This window comes from Pyxicephalus adspersus, chromosome 3 (genome assembly GCF_032062135.1).
Source record: "Pyxicephalus adspersus chromosome 3, UCB_Pads_2.0, whole genome shotgun sequence".
In the NCBI taxonomy this organism is placed as follows: Eukaryota; Metazoa; Chordata; class Amphibia; order Anura; family Pyxicephalidae; genus Pyxicephalus; species Pyxicephalus adspersus.
The window spans coordinates 72172065-72190308 of record NC_092860.1 but is presented as its reverse complement, the minus strand read 5'-3'; the positions used below and the strand labels follow the sequence as shown (position 1 = coordinate 72190308).

Here is an 18244-nt window from a genome sequence, read left to right as displayed (position 1 = left end):
GCTTCTTTACAGTTTTTTTAACAGATTTTTTTGTTTTTTTTTATTTAAAGTTTAATATTAAATTTAATAAATATTGGACATATTTCAGTGAGTTATGCCTAAGAATTATAGCCCACAATGTAAAAAAAAAATTTCCATGCAAAAAAAGTAACACTTTTTGCATGGAAATACAGACAGAATTAGAATGCTAGGGGGGCTACAGTGCATGAATGCAGTACTGCTCTGTACTGCTTTCAGCCACTTTTTCCTGAACAGAATCATACCCCCAGGGAAGTTAAAGAGAATTTAGTGGTTAGGTACGGTAAGTAGTATACCTACCTAACCACTAAATTCTCACTATGGTATTTGTTTACCGTATTAGGCTGTAATGATGGTAATATGCAATGTAATTGGTATTTATTTTGAATATTGAAACTTGCCAAATGCTACAGCATTTCCCACCCTTGGCTTATACTCGAGCCAATCAATTTTTCCTGTTTTCCACGGTAAAAATAGGTACCTTGGCTTATACTCGGATCGACTTATACTTGAGTATATACGGTAATTGGTTTAGGGGAATATTCTGGGCCTAGCTCCAATCAATACATACAATTTTATTTTTACACTCTCATTAGGTCATATTTAGTTTTTTTTTCTTTGGCATGTACAAATGTAAAAAATGTACATCACAGAAAGAGACTTCAGTTATGTATATAGGAACAAGAAACCCACCTAGTTCTCTGACCTCCAAATGCTGAATGGTTTTGCCCTTGGCAGGGCCTCCACAACAGGCGCCATGCCTAAAGTAGGTGTCTGTATGGTCAGTAGAATGACCAAAACTGGAATAGGAAGGAAAAGACTTTATCATAGACTCCATGTTGTTTTTTATTCTCCATTTTGTAGAAGAGTCCATGAGAAATATAACAATCTGCTACATTGTGGGGTGTGTGTGAACAACCTGTACAACTAGCGTAGTTTCTCTTGTATAATGTGTTCATAAGAACAAAGGAACTGGTCACCTGGGGAGGTGTGAAGAGATTCTAAGGATATCAGGAAATTGTTTAGGAACATCAATCACTCAGAATTCCTGAATAGTCTTTATCACTTCAAACCTTTAATTACCCTCCTGTACCACCTACTTTACTTTGTATATATAATACCATATTTTCTGAATAAATCAGAACAGCGACTATATGAACTGGTGTCTGTGTTTGTTCTCTTACGATCGTAATATTAACCTAACAGCTGACGTTTCTTTAATAAAAAAATACATCTTTCCTTGACAATAGACATGTTGCCCATAAATGTGTATAAATCAAGGTATCGAAAACACACAATGATTGCACTGCGTAGCAGTGATGGGCTGCAGAAGACGGTCACAAAGAGGAGGTGAGGCGACGAGAGATTGCAGAAAAGCCAACCTCACTGTAAATTATAGCAGTAAAAGGGATATATACTAACAATATAAAGACAAACTAGAGATATACATAAATAATTAGATCCATGATCTGTTACAGATAAAGATATCACTGCTGAATAATATATTGGTCTTACCTGCTTCTGATGAATCTGGGGAAATAAGTCTGAGGAAACCATATAGAGTAGCCAAGGCAAATAACCCATAAAATGGAGATCTCATCAAGTAATTGGCCAAAGAAACTAAGGGTCATGTGATAGTATATAGAAAAGAGACCTAAAGTAGAAAACAGGTTATTAAGTGATTCATTTAGTCTTAGAAGGGTGGTAAACACACAAAAAGTGAAAAGTAAAATCTCAGTAAAATTGTTTGGCTGAAATATATTAGACCAAGAAATAATAATTATATCTACACGTACATAGACACACACAATCATACCAATCACAATGAACAAGATCCAGACTCCATGGACCATCAATGTGCGTCTACAGGCATATGGGTGCAAGAGGTACATCATAAGGGGGCCCACCAACAGGAATGAAATATTACTGACCTGCATTAGTTTTGTACAAAGTGTAAAAAAAAATGTTAGGTCGTTTGAAATATTCTAATAAAATGTTTAATGCAAACAAAAATACATACAAAAAACAAATGTTTTCTGATAAGTTGAATACATACACAAAATAGAAGGCCAACTGGTCTTTTGTGAATAAAAATTGTAAATGAAACTATATTATATATAGTTGTATATAGTAAGTGTTTTACTGGTGTTAGTTAACATTTAGGATATCAACAGTTTTTTTTCTAACATTCCAGCTAGCTTGTTTATAGAGGCAAATGTCAATGTGCAATCTGCTGTATCACATAGTAACCAACAAATAAAAATCTTTCTTTGTTTTGCAAGAAAAAGATGACTGGCGAGATGGATAAATGTACTTTGGACTTCCTTATAAAGGTAAGAGCTCACAGAAAAAAACATTAAAGAATTCAGTAATCTTCATTCAATAAATGGTAGTCTAAGCTACCAGGTGCAGTAATACATTTTGATAGAACAATACAGCCAGAGTAACATACAAAATTTAGCATGCCATTTTGAATAATACATCTTATATTCTGAAGTAAATCTATTTTATTGATTGACTTTCTTACAATATTATTAACTTTTACCTGTTATGTAATATTGGGCTCTGAAATAAGATCTGTGCAAGTACAACAAAACTGTAAAGAAAAGAAGTTTCCTTATTGGAAGATTGCTATGATTCTTCACATTAAAGCTGTAAATTTAGTGCCTCTGTTATGAAATGTGAAAATTGTTTTTTATTTTCATTTAATACCCATTTTAGACTCTGTTTAGCATCGCCCAAGCTATGGTCATGTGCTTGTGAGAAACCAATGTGATACACACACACCCTACTCTTTTGCTTATACCTGAGGAAGAAGCACATTTTTCCAACATACAGTGCATGCATGAGAGTCTATTAGCATTCCTTTTATAGGTCCCTGTCTTGTGTTCTACATAAAAAATTCTCTTCCAAGTCAAGAACTGTAATAATGAACAGTCTTTCTTTAGAATATATATGCTACTGGCAAGAAAGGAAAACACTCCATAGATGTTGCAACTGATGTGCCCCTGTTTTAACAGAATCTGATACAACAGTTTCTCTTGCCTCCCCCCCCCCCCCCCCCATAAGGGTTCTGTACAGAGTACCTCTTTTAGTTTAGACATGGGCTGGCACCAACCTTTAATTGTTTTAGTGTGCTCCATTAGAAGTTTTATGCGAGATACTGGGCTTTTCCAGGCCTATTACACACTGTTTTGATTGCTGGTTAATCCAATCTATACATTATCCCTAATATGCTGCCTGCACATCATCCTAATATGCTGAAACATGCGTTGTGGGGCTTAGAAACACAGTCAATCATTCTTTGGAATGAGGTCAGCGCTACATGTAAGCTAAAGAAGGATCTTGTACTGGAATAGCCTATTTGTTGCTTTCATTTGCCTAGAATGTTAAAAGAATCTGACTGTAAACTTTAGTTTGATCACGGGTGGTAATGTACCTGGTGGGAATCAATCTTTTTATCAAATCATCCACCCAGGGTAAAGGATCTTGGCTTGGTCAGGGAATTCAAAAAACACCTTTCAATTTTTTTGCAGGAACTGCTTTCTGCTAAAAAGCTTAAAAGCTTGTTGATCCTTGCAGAGTTTTCACAGATTACTGTGATATAATTGTAGGAGCTTTTTCTGGGTTGGTATACCTGGTAATTGACATTTTCTCTCCAATCTCATTGGAGTCCTGACATTTTGCCATAATCATACTCCATAAAATAGGCACCAAAACCAAGAAATTCTTTCTTGATTAGAGCATACTTTTTAAAAACCCTTAGGCTTGCTGCATAAATTGTAAAAAGCATTTGTCAGACCACATCTGGAATATGCAGTCCAGTTTTGGGCACCAGTTCACAAGGGCAACTAAACTAATAAAAGGAATTGAGGAACTTGGCTATGGGGAGGGATTAGCTGAACTAAGATGTTTAAGGGGGGATATGATCACCCTGTATAAATATATCAATAGTCCATATAGAGAACCAACTATTCACTTTAATATCGTTACAAAGAACAAGAGGGCACTCTTTGCCTCTGGAGGAAAAGAAGTTTAAGCTCCGGATAAGGAAGGCACTGTAAGGTCTGTGAAAATGTGGAATTGGCTCCCTCAGGAAGTAGTTTTAGCAACTACTATAGATTGCTTTAGGAAAAATTGGATGCTTTTCTGGAAGCACAGATTATAACTGAGTATTACGGCTTTAAAGTAAAGATAACTAAGAATGTTGATACAGTGAACATCTGATTGCCTCATGGAATCAGGAAGGATTTTTTTCCCCCCTGTTGGATTAAATTGTATCAGGGTTTTGTTGACTTCCTCTGCATCCACTATGTCTATGGGGTTTTTCCCTGGGTTATGTTTATTTTCCTAGTGGTTGAACTTTATGGACACATGTCTTCTTTTAACCTAACTTACTATGTACCAGCTATCAAGGTATAGAAAACTGCCCCCGTGCCAACATCCACCTCTCTAACAAGGCCTGTGTCTTTTGTTGTAATGACAAGTTCACTTGCTGCTGCCTCTGTAAGAATGCTTGATGGTGTACAATTATTCTAACTTCTGGGTGGTTAAGCAGCTTGTCTCTTGTTGGATAGCATTTGCCAATACGTGTCCCTTGTACAAACTACTCTACTAGTTTGTTTATCAGTAGGTGTCAGTTTAAGGCACTGCTTGCATCTAAGCGCCCAGGTAAAATGGTACAGGGTTAACTGGTATCATTATTGGTAAGCCATGCACAAGACAATGACACCCAGAAGTAGCACAAGCAGTTTTTTCCCTCACCACAACTCATTAAGGGAACAAAGTTTCCATGCAGTACCATAAGAGCTTTTCATAACAATTCCATAGCATGAAACAAACAAAGAATCTGTGCGTCTAATCCAAGTAAAAGTCAAGTCTCAGTAGAAAGAGGGAAAACCAGATTGCTTGTTTAGATTTTGTTAGTCAAATAGAGCCACATACCCTGATACAAATCAATGTGAGTAGCAAAGAAAAAAGAAGAAAAAGCCAGGGTATTTAATTTTTGTGGCAATGTATTAAAGAAAGTGTACAAAATAATTCCTGATACCGCTAACACACATAACACAAACTTATTAGTATTTTACAAATAGACATGGTTATGGTCTGCCCCACAGTGTTTTGAGGCACAGGGTTTCTTTTTGACCTGTTGGCTAGATATAAAATTCCTAGATATATTGAAGCCCGACACGCTTCACCTCTGAGGGCTTCTTTAGGAGACTATTGTATATTGCTGGCTGCATATAAGTATGTTGAATATATAAGTACATTTACATTGTTACAATCAAGAAATATTTGATTAAAAAAATGTGGTTCAAAAAATTTGGTTCAAAAAATTTGATGGAGGGCTGAAACCCATACGGTAATGTTAAGACAAAGGAATATGATGACATTAATGTCTTAAAGTACTAAATAAACCATTAAGGTAGAAATATATTGTATCAGTTATATTAGATGGATATTGTAATAATTGTATTGTATATTATAAAGGCATTATTATGACAAGATTGAACATTGAACAAGTACATGCAATCAATAAATACAGTGATAATAAAGTCTGAGATACCAAAATAAAAATCAATAAATTCACTTTTCAGTATTGTGTGTTGAAACAGTATTCAGTAGAAAGTGTATTATCTTGTAAAAGGTATGTTTGTTAGTGTTGAATTATGTAGTGCATAATATTTAGAAAAAAATCCTATGTATATATCCACTTTCTTAATCTGACAGTCTTTCATGAAGAGGTTTTTTCTGACGTTCCCAAGTCAACATATTAATTGGGTAATCCATGCCACCTAACAAATTTTGGCTTGCAACTCAGGAAAATCAAGGTACCTCACAGGCTCTGCATTCCTTTTTTTTTACTTTCCATGCACTCTCATTGCAACCACCCACCTGACTGGAGTTACCCTCTGTTTGCCCATTGCCCAGGTTTTGTCCCCCATATGGTTTCTAATAAGATTACCTGTAGGGAACCTTGCTGCTGGTCCCTTGGGGCATTTTATTGTACTTAGCAAGTCAAGCTTTATATCTTTAAGGACACTATTTTGCATCATAGATAGATGGTAACCCCCTCTATATTTGGATCATAAACATAAATATTCATATGGTCGCAGGCAAATGCATATGCAAATACATATTTTGCTCAGAAAACAGAATTGCTGCAGGAGGACTTTGTGCAATTATGTAAGAGCATGTGTTCAAGTGTGTTTGGAATTGTAGACAGGAATGGACTAAGTCTGTGAAAGCTCTGCAGTAAAATCTTACAACAGGTGGAGGATATGGATGCTGCAAATGATTATGCTCTGTTTTAAGGAGCCATCATATAACCTAACCTAGCTTTTGTGGTAGGTGATGTGTACATGCAAGAGGTAAATAGGATAATGGTTCTTAAAATGGCAATGCACTGTTTGTGTGCAAGATGGGTGTATTAAGAGTTAAAGAGATAGCAGCTCTTAATTTTATAGATTACCTTACCAAGAGTAGGTAGTACAGAGTTCTCTGGAAGTTCAAAACCTCAGCAATCATCAGTGACAAACTGGATTCTGTGATTGCCAGATGGGAATCCTAATTTAAGGTCTGGCTTCATCCCTCTGGATAAATGCTTCATGAAACAAAAAAGTGGCCTATTCAAGAGAAAGGGATGCATAGGCCTACTGGCCAGGTGGCAGATTCAAAAAATCCCAGCTTCAGAGGTTCTTGATCCAGAACACCCAATTGCCTCATTAACCCTTAAGCCGTGTACACACGTGCAATTTTTGTCGTTGGAAAGGATCTTTCACGATCCTTTCCAACGACAAAGGACTACACGATGCATGAAGGTGCTGTACATACAGCAGCGTTAATGCTCTATGGAGAGGGGAGGGGGAGAGCGACGGAGCGGCACCCTGCTGCGCGCTCTCCCCCTTCCCTTTCATTAGGATCGGTCGTCGTCCATCGTCCGTGGATCCGACAGGACGGTTGTTCGGATGATGGACGACACCGACTGTACACACGGCAGATTTTCGCCCGATATCTGGCCGATGCCGATTATCGGGCGATAAAAATCTGCCGTGTGTACACAGCTTTAGTCTTTTGAGGTCTTATCTGCCCATGCTCAGCAGGTGGGAACCAGACTTACCAGTTTCCAGAGGATTTTGGTAGACAGAATCCCATAATAATGTCTTTTTAGTTGGTCGCACATGGAAGTTTGCTAAGCTCCCATGCCTAAGGTTTGTTGTTACAAAGATCCACACTTCCTGTCTAAAGATGCAGGATGCAGGTCATATAGACTTATGTGAAGACCCAATTGCCACAGAGGGTAAATGTCTATGTACCTCAAGAACAGTGCTTCATGGTCTGTTTTTCTATTTTTTCTTTTGTTTGTTTTAAAAGAAAACAGATGGTCTTAGATATGAAATGACTCAACAAGTCAAGATCACTTTGAGATTCTCCTTCAAACAATTCTGCCAGTGGATTGGCTTCTTTCTGTCAGTTTAAAGATGCCTAATCCAGGTCCAAAATATACTGTACACCGGTGCCACTTTATTGGGTACACTGCTAGTACCAGGTGTTGACCCTCTTTTGCCATCCATAATGGAACTGCCACATTTCTTCATGATAGCAATTCAACAAAAAGCTGAAAACATTTCCCATAGATTTTGGTTCACATTGACATCGAACTGTGATGGGAGAGTGGATGGGTTCTGGCATCATGACATCACTCTGGGGGAAGTTTCTTCCCCTTTGAGTGACACACGGCTCCCCATGCATGCGCAGCCAGGAATCCATAAATTTAGTGGTCCGTGACGTCCAAAAGGTTGGGGACCACTGGGGTAGTGTATATTTTAGCATCAGGTGCCTGTTTAAGCAGACAGGAGTGACTAACTGTGTGGTTTCCTGCTGCTTTAGCCCATCTGCTTTATGGTTAGACGTGTTGTGTGTTCAAAGATAGTTTTTTTTTGCAAAACTCCATTTTAAAACACTATTACTTTAAACACATGCACTAGAACAATTCATTTAGAAAGAATGTTTTTGTCATTTTGTCATGTCTGATGCTCTTTACCTAGACTCCCTTGTTCATATTCCCCAAAATCCTAGAGCTTTAAGAATAATTAATTCTAAGAAATACAAAGCACGAGTCACAAGAATACAATCAACAAAAACAGTCTTGCACAATTCCCATCTTGCTTTCTTGAACTTTAACTTACACTGTTTACCAATTACCAGAGCTACAGCAGGTGGTAATTATAACTAAGCTTCGAAGTTAACAGTGATAACCGAATCAGAAAATCTAAAATTGTTTGTGGATCCTAGATCAAATTGTAATTACAATTTTTTAAAACTCTTGACCAATTCTAGTTATTGCATTGAATGTACTATATTCTTGAGCTACTAGGTCTCTATCTCTATTCTGAAATTGAGTCAAGGTATTTGTACACTGTTCAACTTATTTCATTATTTCATTCATTATTCATTCCATATTGCAGCCTTCTTCAACTGTTAATATAGAAAATTCTCTTAGCAGCTATATAGCAAGCTAAATGCTGCTGTTCTCAAATGCAAGGTTTATACAGGTAATATTGTAATCTGTATTACATACATCAATGAGTGGAATCTTACACATGCTTACACATCTGTGCATTTGCACAAGGCTACACCCATGCACACTACAATAGTCACCATCTTGTATAGAGCACCCTGACTCTTTTTAATAGAATTGCTGAGTGCACTTGCTACATGCTGGAACCAAAACATAGTGCAAGAGGGAAATCCAAAAGAGTAGTCAAGCGAGCCAAAGGTCAGGACAGGCAGCAACCAAGAGTCGTCAGGAAACAAGCCAGGGTCGTTACATGGAAAACACTGGAACAGTATGCCAGGACTGGAGCAGTAGAAACCTGGGGGTAGACCCACAAGCAACTTCTTGTCCAGGCAACTTGTTGTTCCCAGGCCACTTCCTTATAAAGGGGATGTCATGTGATGAGTGTAGGTCATGTGAGCCCCCAGACACCAACCCCACCAGCAGGGGGAGTGCTGGTGATGAGATAGCCTCAGGTGTTGTTCACATGTCTGCCAGCCAAGGGAGTGCGCCTGCGGAACACCCTAGTCCTCTGAGGCAAGGGAGCAGCTGACCGAGAATCACATGACCTGGACCAAGTGTGCAGAAAACTAGATCCAGAAGCAGAGATGGTGCTGGAAGCATGGGACTGCAAGGTGGGTGACACTGAAGGGAAAACAGATCCCCTGATTTTAATTGATTTTAAGACTTGCCACATATCTTACATTCTCTTCTTAAATAAAATTTTCCAAGATTTTTACTAATTCTATACTGACTATGTAGTTAAATCAATATAAAATAATATCATTTAACATAAATTAGTAAACTAATTTATCAGACTGTAGGATGTGTTGTCTGTCTAAAGCAACCCTTTCATTTGCCAGTGTTTTACAGAGGCCACTGCTCAATATGGTTTGGGTTTGTCTCCACCATGAGGAAAACTCTGGTCGAAAGCCTTCTGGCTAGCAGTTTTAAAAGGGCCAATAATGCGGCTTTTGGATTAGCCAGGCTTCTTAAATAGGTGCTCAAACCAGCTATAGTGCCAGTTTCTTGGAAACTGTAAAGAAAATATATGAAAACATGACAAACTACAAAGATAAAGATTGGGGTTAGTTGGAAAACTTACTTTATTTCTGATTGCCAGCTCTTTGGGCAATCAACCCCTTCACTAACGTTTTTGTTCTTATTACTTATTACTAACCCTCTGACTTTATAGCTGCCTTTTGTTTTCAGCCCATTGTGGCATCATTTGTAAGAAAAAACAAAAATGATTCTTTAATACATATTAAACTATAATTCTGTTATCAGAGGATTGAATGATGTGATAAATAAGTAAATTATTTAAATGTAGAAATGATTCTAATATACAAAATAAGTAAATATAACAACATAAGACTGATGACTATAGAAAAGCATCCAAGCCAATCTAGTTTATATTTGCAGACGATAATCCATTGGGCTTTACACCTCCATAAAATTCAACAGCCTTTGTTATTTTTAGCTTTCATTAGTTGAAATTAGTTAAAAAATCATAATGGTTGTGGCAAATACCAGTTTTTTTACTTCATTGAGTTGACCTATTGTCTTTATTTTAGGGCATTCAGTTATATGTCAGTAAATTAGCTTCTTCCAAGTTGCTATTCCAGTACACAGAATTGCTAGTTTTTAGTGATAATTTGAAAAGCGCAGAAAAATCAGACTTTTTAGGCATATTCGCATAACTGAATATAGTAGTACATTGTTGTATAATTTCACAACTAACAGTGTGTCATCTCACAACATTGTTAAGTGTCTCGACGCGTTTCATGGTCAATGCCGCGTCTTCAGAATGGTAACGTTGGGAGATAATTACTGATGAACTATGTTTTACATTATAATATATTCCCATCTCTTCCCAAATGTGTATGCGATCTCAAAAAAGACCAAGAGCTCATGATGAAGGCAAATGCAAGTAGACAGGAGATGTAAACGGGGTTTTTGCTTAGTTGAAAAGAGATCACCACTTCATAAGAAGTGAAGGGAAAAAAACAAAAATCCCTGCTATAGCAGGTCCTGCTGCCAGCATTACCAGTGTTAATGCTGAGATGACACAATGTTAGTTGTTAAATTATACAGCAATGTACTACTATATTCACTTGTATGAGCAATATTGATGCTTGAAATTGTGTTGTCTTTGGCAAAGAGACAATGACAATCTTTTACTGGTGTTTTAATGTTTCTTAAATAAAAAATTATTTGATTTTTTAAATATGCATACATTTTTTTGCACATTTTGAACTGTTCTAAATTTGTGGGGACTTAGCAGATACCGAATAAGGTGTTACATTTAATCAGTGATCAACTCATCATTTTTTTTTTATCTAGTTTTTAGTGATCGCAAAGCCACAAAATCAAATAGTGAAAAGGGAAAGTATGAAATAAGTAATATGTAAAGTGCAATACATTAAAATATATTAACCAAATTTCACCATTAGACAGTTTACATCATCAGTTAATTTAACTCTTTAACTGCCACATACATATTACATACATTGCAGCAATACCTGCTCAAAGGTAGCTTATGTCATATGTAATGTGTCATGGCAATGAGAGGGTTAAAACAAGCTTGCAGGTTCAATTGTTTTAAATTTAATCAGCAGTTTCCTAGCCATCAATAAAAGGGATGACATAGATACCTGGATCTCCTTTTGTGAATCTCATCACTAATTCTGAACTCAGAATGAGATAAATGAACCAAGAAGAAATTGTGCTTAGTAAAGAATGGGCGTCTGGGGGGGGGGGGAAGTTTACTATGTCATACCCAACAGAATTAAAGATAGGTAATAACAAAAAATTGTCAAAGGAAGGGAGTTCCCTGCGCAGTCCCAATGTATATGTAATGGATAATTAGTATTCGCAAATATAAACAGCAAAGCATGAACCACTGACAGGTGAAGTAAATTACATTGATTATCTTGTTCCACCTCAAAGGGATGGGATTTATTGGGCAGCAAGTAAACAGTCAGATCTTGAAAGGGATATGTTGGTAGCATAACAGACATAAGGATCTGAGTGACTTTGACTAAAGCTACGTACACACTTCCAATTATTATCGTCGGAAAACGAACGACGAACGTTCCTGCACGATATACACGAACGATCGTATAGCACCGATCCTGCACATAGAGGTAACGACACGATCGTTCGTAGATATTGTACACACAATAGATACGATCGTTTAAGCGATAGAGGAACTATGTGCACGACAGGAAAGTGAACGGACGTTCGTTCATCACGCATGCTCTGAACATGGACGATCAACGAACGACCGTACACACGAACGATGTTCAACGATCATCGTCCAATCCGATCCGCCGGTCCGGTCGTTCGTTTCCAGCGACTTTCCTCGTTCGTCGGCGTCGTTGGTTACTTTTTTACGAACGATTTTTTGCCCAATCGATCGTTCGTCGTTCGATTGGAACGATAAAAATTGGAAGTGTGTACGCACCTTAAGACCAGATTGTGTTGATTAGACAACTGGGTTACAGCATCTCCAAAATGGCAAGGTTAGTAGGGTGTTTCTGATATGTAGTGGTTATTACTTTCTAAAGGTAGTCCAAGGAATGACCATCAGTAAAATAATGACAGGTCATTGGACCCTAGGGTTTTCTTATGTGTGTGGAGGAAATGCTTAGCACAGGATACCTACAAAATGTAATTCTGGCCATGAAAAAAGATGTCAGAACTCATTGTGCATCACAGATTGAGTAAATTAATGCATCACAGACTAATCTGAGTGCCCATTATCAAAAGTGCTTACAATTGAAGAAGGTTCCTAGGTCTGAAAAATCATGTTTCTGTTTTTAACATTTAAATGGCTTGTTGCTTGTGTGTTCTTGTTTATCTAGGGAAATGATGACAGCAGAAGAAGACAGACCAATAGAAGTAGTGGGAGATAAGGGATCTGCTACCAACCACTGGTAATAAGACATCTTTTAGAATCTAAAGGTGCGTACACACTTCCAATTTTTATCGTTCCAATCGAACGACGAACGATCGATTGGGCAAAAAATCGTTCGTAAAAAAGTAACCAACGACGCCGACGAACGAGGAAAGTCGCTGGAAACGAACGACCGGACCGACGGATCGGATTGGACGACGATCGTTGAACATCGTTCGTGTGTACGGTCGTTCGTTGATCGTCCATGTTCAGAGCATGCGTGATGAACGAACGTCCGTTCACTTTCCTGTCGTGCACATAGTTCCTCTATCGCTCAAACGATCGTATCTATTGTGTGTACAATATCTACGAACGATCGTGTCGTTAACTCTATGTGCAGGATCGGTGCTATACGATCGTTCGTATATATCGTGCATGAACGTTCGTCGTTCGTTTTCCAACGATAATAATTGGAAGTGTGTATGTAGCTTTAGCCTTGACAGATAAGAGTTGTTCTGAGACACAGGGCTATACAATATTAGGGGTTTTTTAAGTTTTGGCCGATATGTATATGCAAGGCCTGTATTTCACTAGAAATACCAGGGTTCGGCAATCTTTTTTGACTACTTCAGGAGGTTAAGAAGGCACACTAGGCCAGAAAAAACAAGGTGTCCAAGGAAAGGTTTTTTCCAACCGTGACTGCAAGCCAGCAGCCTCAGTCTTCCACTCATCCGCAGTGTAGTCTCTGTACGTGTGTTTGGCATCAAAATGCCCCTTGACATTCGACCGCTTGAAAGTGCTGTTGGTGTCGTTGCACACTAAACACAAGGCTTTGTTGCCGCGTTGGACGAGGTCAATCTTCCGGAGACTGGTAGCTGTGCGTTGCTTCTGCTCTTTAGGCATAGTAATTGGGGTTACTGTGGGGGAACTCGAAGAGCTCGCGATAACAAGACAATTAGGCCAGATCCAACAATAAATAACTAGAGGGGCGTTGGGCCTGACTGGACTACTAGCTAGGCCATATCCGGCCTACCTCTGATATATACTGTGGTACTATACCCAGTCATTTTAGAGGTTTAAATTTAATCTTAGGTACATCATTTTAGTATAAAATTGTTTAAACATGGGTTCTGTTTATCAATATTTTTCATCCATGATTCACACCCCACACATAAGAGTTTTACAATTTTTTTTTTATAATTACTGTTTAGGTGAAACATTTGTTAATGTTAGGGGAAAGTTGTATGCATCTTAGGTGTAAACAATATTAGACCATTTATAGCAAGCATCTATTTACAATTCTGACTAAAATTTTGGAAAAAAAAACAGATGTACAGATTTAAATTTGCATAGATTTAAATTTTTGTGGTTTTTGTGTATCTTTGTAAAAGGTATTTTTTAATGCACATTTGTGTAATTTTCATGCAACAAACTAAATCAGCTGCACCATACTTTAAGTTCAAAGATGGTACACTACAACAAAATAAATAGTTTGGGGAAATATGACTTAAACTTCCCAGTCTTACTAAGTCAGTAATGTTAAGAGTAGAGACATTGGTCAGCCTTTTAAGTAACAAAATAAAAGCAGTGACTGGCAGTGAAAGGGTTAGTCTTTATACTGAGGTATACTGCATTGTGTACATTGTGTTTTTGTAGGAGCATGACTGGAGTAATTTGCTCAGTTGCATTGCATGGGCCCTACAGCTGGAGTAACCAAATACAACAACCTTATGGACTCAGAAGAGATTATATTTATTCAGTGACACTTTAAGCCTTAATATGTTTTTTTAAACTTCTGGGGCTGGTACACTTGGAAATTATTTTTGTTTTTTTTTTTGTTTTTTTTTTTTTTTACTTTCGAATGAGTTCCAATTCAACTAAACCATGAGATTTGAGGTTAATCTAAAAAGATCTTTCTTTTCTCATGTATGAAGCAATTCGACATATTGGTAAATCCCAATCAAAAGGGCATAATGTTGTATACAAACAATTGATTACATCTGACCAGGATTATGATCTCTTTCAGAAAACACAACTGGAAAAGCACAAGTTGTATACATGTACATTGTGTTTCGGCTTTTGATCACTAAAAAAGTCTAATTCAGTAGTTCATAGGGCTCAAAATTGGTAGTGGATCAGCTTGCGTGCACCAGAACCCAATGATTCTTTAATAAAATAAAAAACACTTGCCAGATATCTACTGTCTTGCTTTATGATAACGAAACCAAGTTACAACAGCACTCAGCAACAATGACAACAAAATAAATGTTAAAGTGAAAAGACTTGCACAAGATTACTGTAAACATATTTAGTACTAATCATTTACTGGTTTATAGCAGCACAGACCTTCATATTGTAACCCCTTTACCCACTTTATCTCCCAGATCTAAATATCATTAAAAACGGAACTTTTTTTTTTTTTTTGCTTTGATTTTGATTCTGTAAACAAAAGCCAAATGAATACATATTTTGTGTACATTGCGTGGCAAAGTTATTACAAATGAAATGGTTTAAAAAAAGTAGCTCAGTAGGGTTTAAACATCTTCATTAAAATATATGCACAAAATATTTTTGTGATGAGAAAAGCGAAATGATTTAGTCAGCTAAATCTATGTTTTTAGAAAGCTATTAAATGTATTGGGTACTTTTTTTATTTGTAGATGACAATTTACTTTAGGGCGGCGAATAATATTAACCTCAGAAATATAATTAGTTCACAATGAACTCTCATAAAAATTGATCCAGCTCAGACTTTTCTGCCCCAAGAATGAGAAGGTATATTATTATATTCCATACCCTAACTGACATACCGTATTGTAGTATTCTGCCACATATTCAGAATGTAGGTAGTTTGCCTCACACCAATCAATCTCCGAACTATGTCTTGCAAATATGCTGGGAGGCATTCTAGGTTAAAAACAGAAGTGAGTATAGAAGAGTATAGAAAGGCACCGATGCTTAGAAACCATATTTAAAGAGTGTTTTATATAATAAAATGCAAGGTATACTTTTTTCACAAAAGACATTTTAAAAGTAGCCAATCAACACCAATAGTGTTGATGTCTTTATAAAGGACAGGAGCTCTGGCCTCCTGTCCTTTATAAAGAATATGTCAGGACAGAAAGGTGTTGCTACTGCTGATTTATTTTTGTAAGGCACTGGTATGAGTCTGTTTTTCATCACTAGCACAGTCACAAATCAGAAACAAGCATCAGGGATCAAAAAAAAGTAGAGTAGCAAGAAGGATGATAGCTGAACTTTTATACTAAAAATTTTGTGTAAACCCTGGTCAGTATAGCAAAATGTTGGATATTGTAAAAGTGTATAAAGTCCTATATAAAATAGGAGAATATTTATCCTAACATTTATAGTATTGTATGATTCTGATAAAAAACACACCTTTCTCCACAGAACAATGGATGGTTCAAAGATCTACATGTATCCAGCGTTTTGAAAATTCATTTGTGAAACAGGTAAATCTTGAGGTCAAATACAGCCTTAAGAAGGCTTGCCAGGCAAAATATTGGGGGGGGGGTTCAGAACTCAGATGTGTATCTCAAGTACATTTTGTGCATGAGCTGATAACTAAGGGTATTTTTCCTAAAGTATTAATTGTTTTGTTTTATTAAAAAATATTAATGTTTAGGGTTCAAATAAAAAAATCATAGGTTAGAAAAAGAGGTTACTGGATAATGTATAAGGCTTTCTTTAGTTTTCTTCAAAGACCACTTCTTTGTAAAATGACCTGGTCATATTAAAACAAGTGCACCTGTCACCAGACCAAAGGTGACAAGCTGTTTTTGAAACAGACTGACTATCAATTTACCAGGAACCAAAAACTTGTGAATAGCTGTTCACTAAGTGCTTCACTGATACTTTGTTCTTAGTGAATGGCCTTCTCATAAATATTGATTTAGTCCGTAAATGTCTGTGCACAGCACTTGAGCTTTATTAATAATAAAATCTATATTTTAACATCACATGAAACCTATCATGTGACAAATGCATGATATATTTAAGTATATATATATATACATACTTAAAAGGATATATATATATATATATATGTATATAGGTCTTCAGAGAACCCCAACTTCAATTACTATATCCACAACTTACAGTATTATTAGCATGGCAATCACTGGGAAGAATGCCTTTTACATTGCTGGTCGGCGTGAAAAATATCACCCTTAAGGATGGCCTAAATGATTGTCCCTTAAACTGGCTGGAGAGGCACAAATTGCTGGTTGAACTCCTAACAATCTCTGAAGGAACCCTCATGGTTCCACAAAACCCTTGTTGAGAAACATTGGCTTAGAAAGACAACATGTGTTTAGTTTATATAGCATTAGCACAGAGATGACTACTAGGGTAAGAATAATGAATGCAGACTATTGAACAGAACTTTTACATGAATTACTAAAATACTTTAAAACAAGAAACTGATAGTAGTAGCAGTGGATCTTTCTAAAAAAGGAACTTAGAAGCTAAGCAATCAGAACTCAGCTCTTGCTGGGGCAATGGCGTCAGCATGGTGCTGTGAGCAACCATTTTCAGGGGAACTCCTATCACCTCTCTATCAAACTTCTCATCTGTGACCCTCATACCAATACTAAACAACTTTTTGACAGTTCGAGTTGGTGGCACCCTAGGAGTTGCTCCCATAGGTCACACACCATAGCAACAGCACAACAGCTATTATTTGGATGGATAGGACTACCTGGCAAGAACTGGTCTTGTTGGAACTGATGCAAAGATGAGCAGAGGGGGCCCTTCTGAGCAGCTTCTTTTCCATTGAGGTGATTCTCTATTGTTTCTTGGGATCAAAAGTGTCAGGTATTTCCACACATTGGCTGCATTTAATATAGTACTGAAAAGTACTGATTTTATGTATTGGGTTGGAAACTAGGTACACCTGCTTGATTCTCCTCTACAACTGAGATCTCTAGTGCATTACAGGTGTGTTTTTTGTGATAACATGCATGTAACATCCAAAGTTGCATATTGTTATCATATGAAAGTATATAAACATCATAGTCTTCTACAATCATCAAATAACGTCTATTGTGCTTTCAAAGGGAAATGTTCTGTATATGGTATATTGTGAGCTTGTGATAAATGAAAATTTAAAAAATTAAACTATTGAAAGAATAGAAATAAATGAAAATGATAAAATATTAATACTCACCTTAGCGTGACAAAGGTAATTCAGAGCCCAGTGTAACACTGCAGGACAACTGACCCTGTCTGAGATCCTAAGATACAGAGGAAAGTATGTAGTGTGACACATGGTGAACAGGTTGTGTAGGAAGTATGACAGAGGGTGTGACAGAGATAATAAAAGGCTGGTGTATTTGTGCTTCCCAGTTCGAGTGTGTCACAGGTCATACTGGTTGTATTAGTTCTACAGGCTGTGTACATGAAGCAGTTTTCATAGAAAGGCTTTGTGTCTCACTGATAAGAAGGAATGCCTATACTGCAAAAAACTGTATGTGTTGAACTGGTCGGTAAAATTTTTAGATGTCAGATGGGATATAGACAGCTCTTTTTCTTTTATGAATGGAAAACATGATAGGAAAAGGGCAGTTGAATGTGGAGATTAGAAGTAGTTGTAAATCATGAGAGAATGGTCTAGTAAATTATTTGTTTCCAGTAGCACTAGAATGATTGAGAGCTGTACACCTGCACACACAGCACATGTAGTTTTGTGGAGAGAGGGATAAGGCGAATTCAATGAAACGCCCCCTTGTTCATCTTCCTCCATAGGAAAT

General features: G+C 37.0%; 1 protein-coding gene across 2 annotated transcripts in view; it reads right to left on the bottom strand.

Annotated features, from left to right (window-relative positions):
- The window catches only part of ACER1 (alkaline ceramidase 1), a 32211-nt gene extending 14458 nt beyond the window's left edge, over positions 1–17753 (bottom strand). Inside the window, exons 1-4 of one of the 2 annotated variants that reach the window (XM_072405173.1) lie at positions 17662–17753; positions 15284–15380; positions 1835–1949; positions 1534–1672 (exon numbers count right to left, since the gene is read on the bottom strand). In XM_072405173.1, coding sequence (XP_072261274.1) covers positions 1534–1672; positions 1835–1949; positions 15284–15379 — 350 coding nt within the window. In that variant the 5' untranslated portion in view covers position 15380; positions 17662–17753. Of the gene's footprint in view, positions 1–1533; positions 1950–15283; positions 15381–17661 lie in introns of both variants that reach the window. The other variant, XM_072405172.1, reaches the window with a different exon arrangement.
- Between the last annotated feature and the right edge of the window lie 491 nt (positions 17754–18244).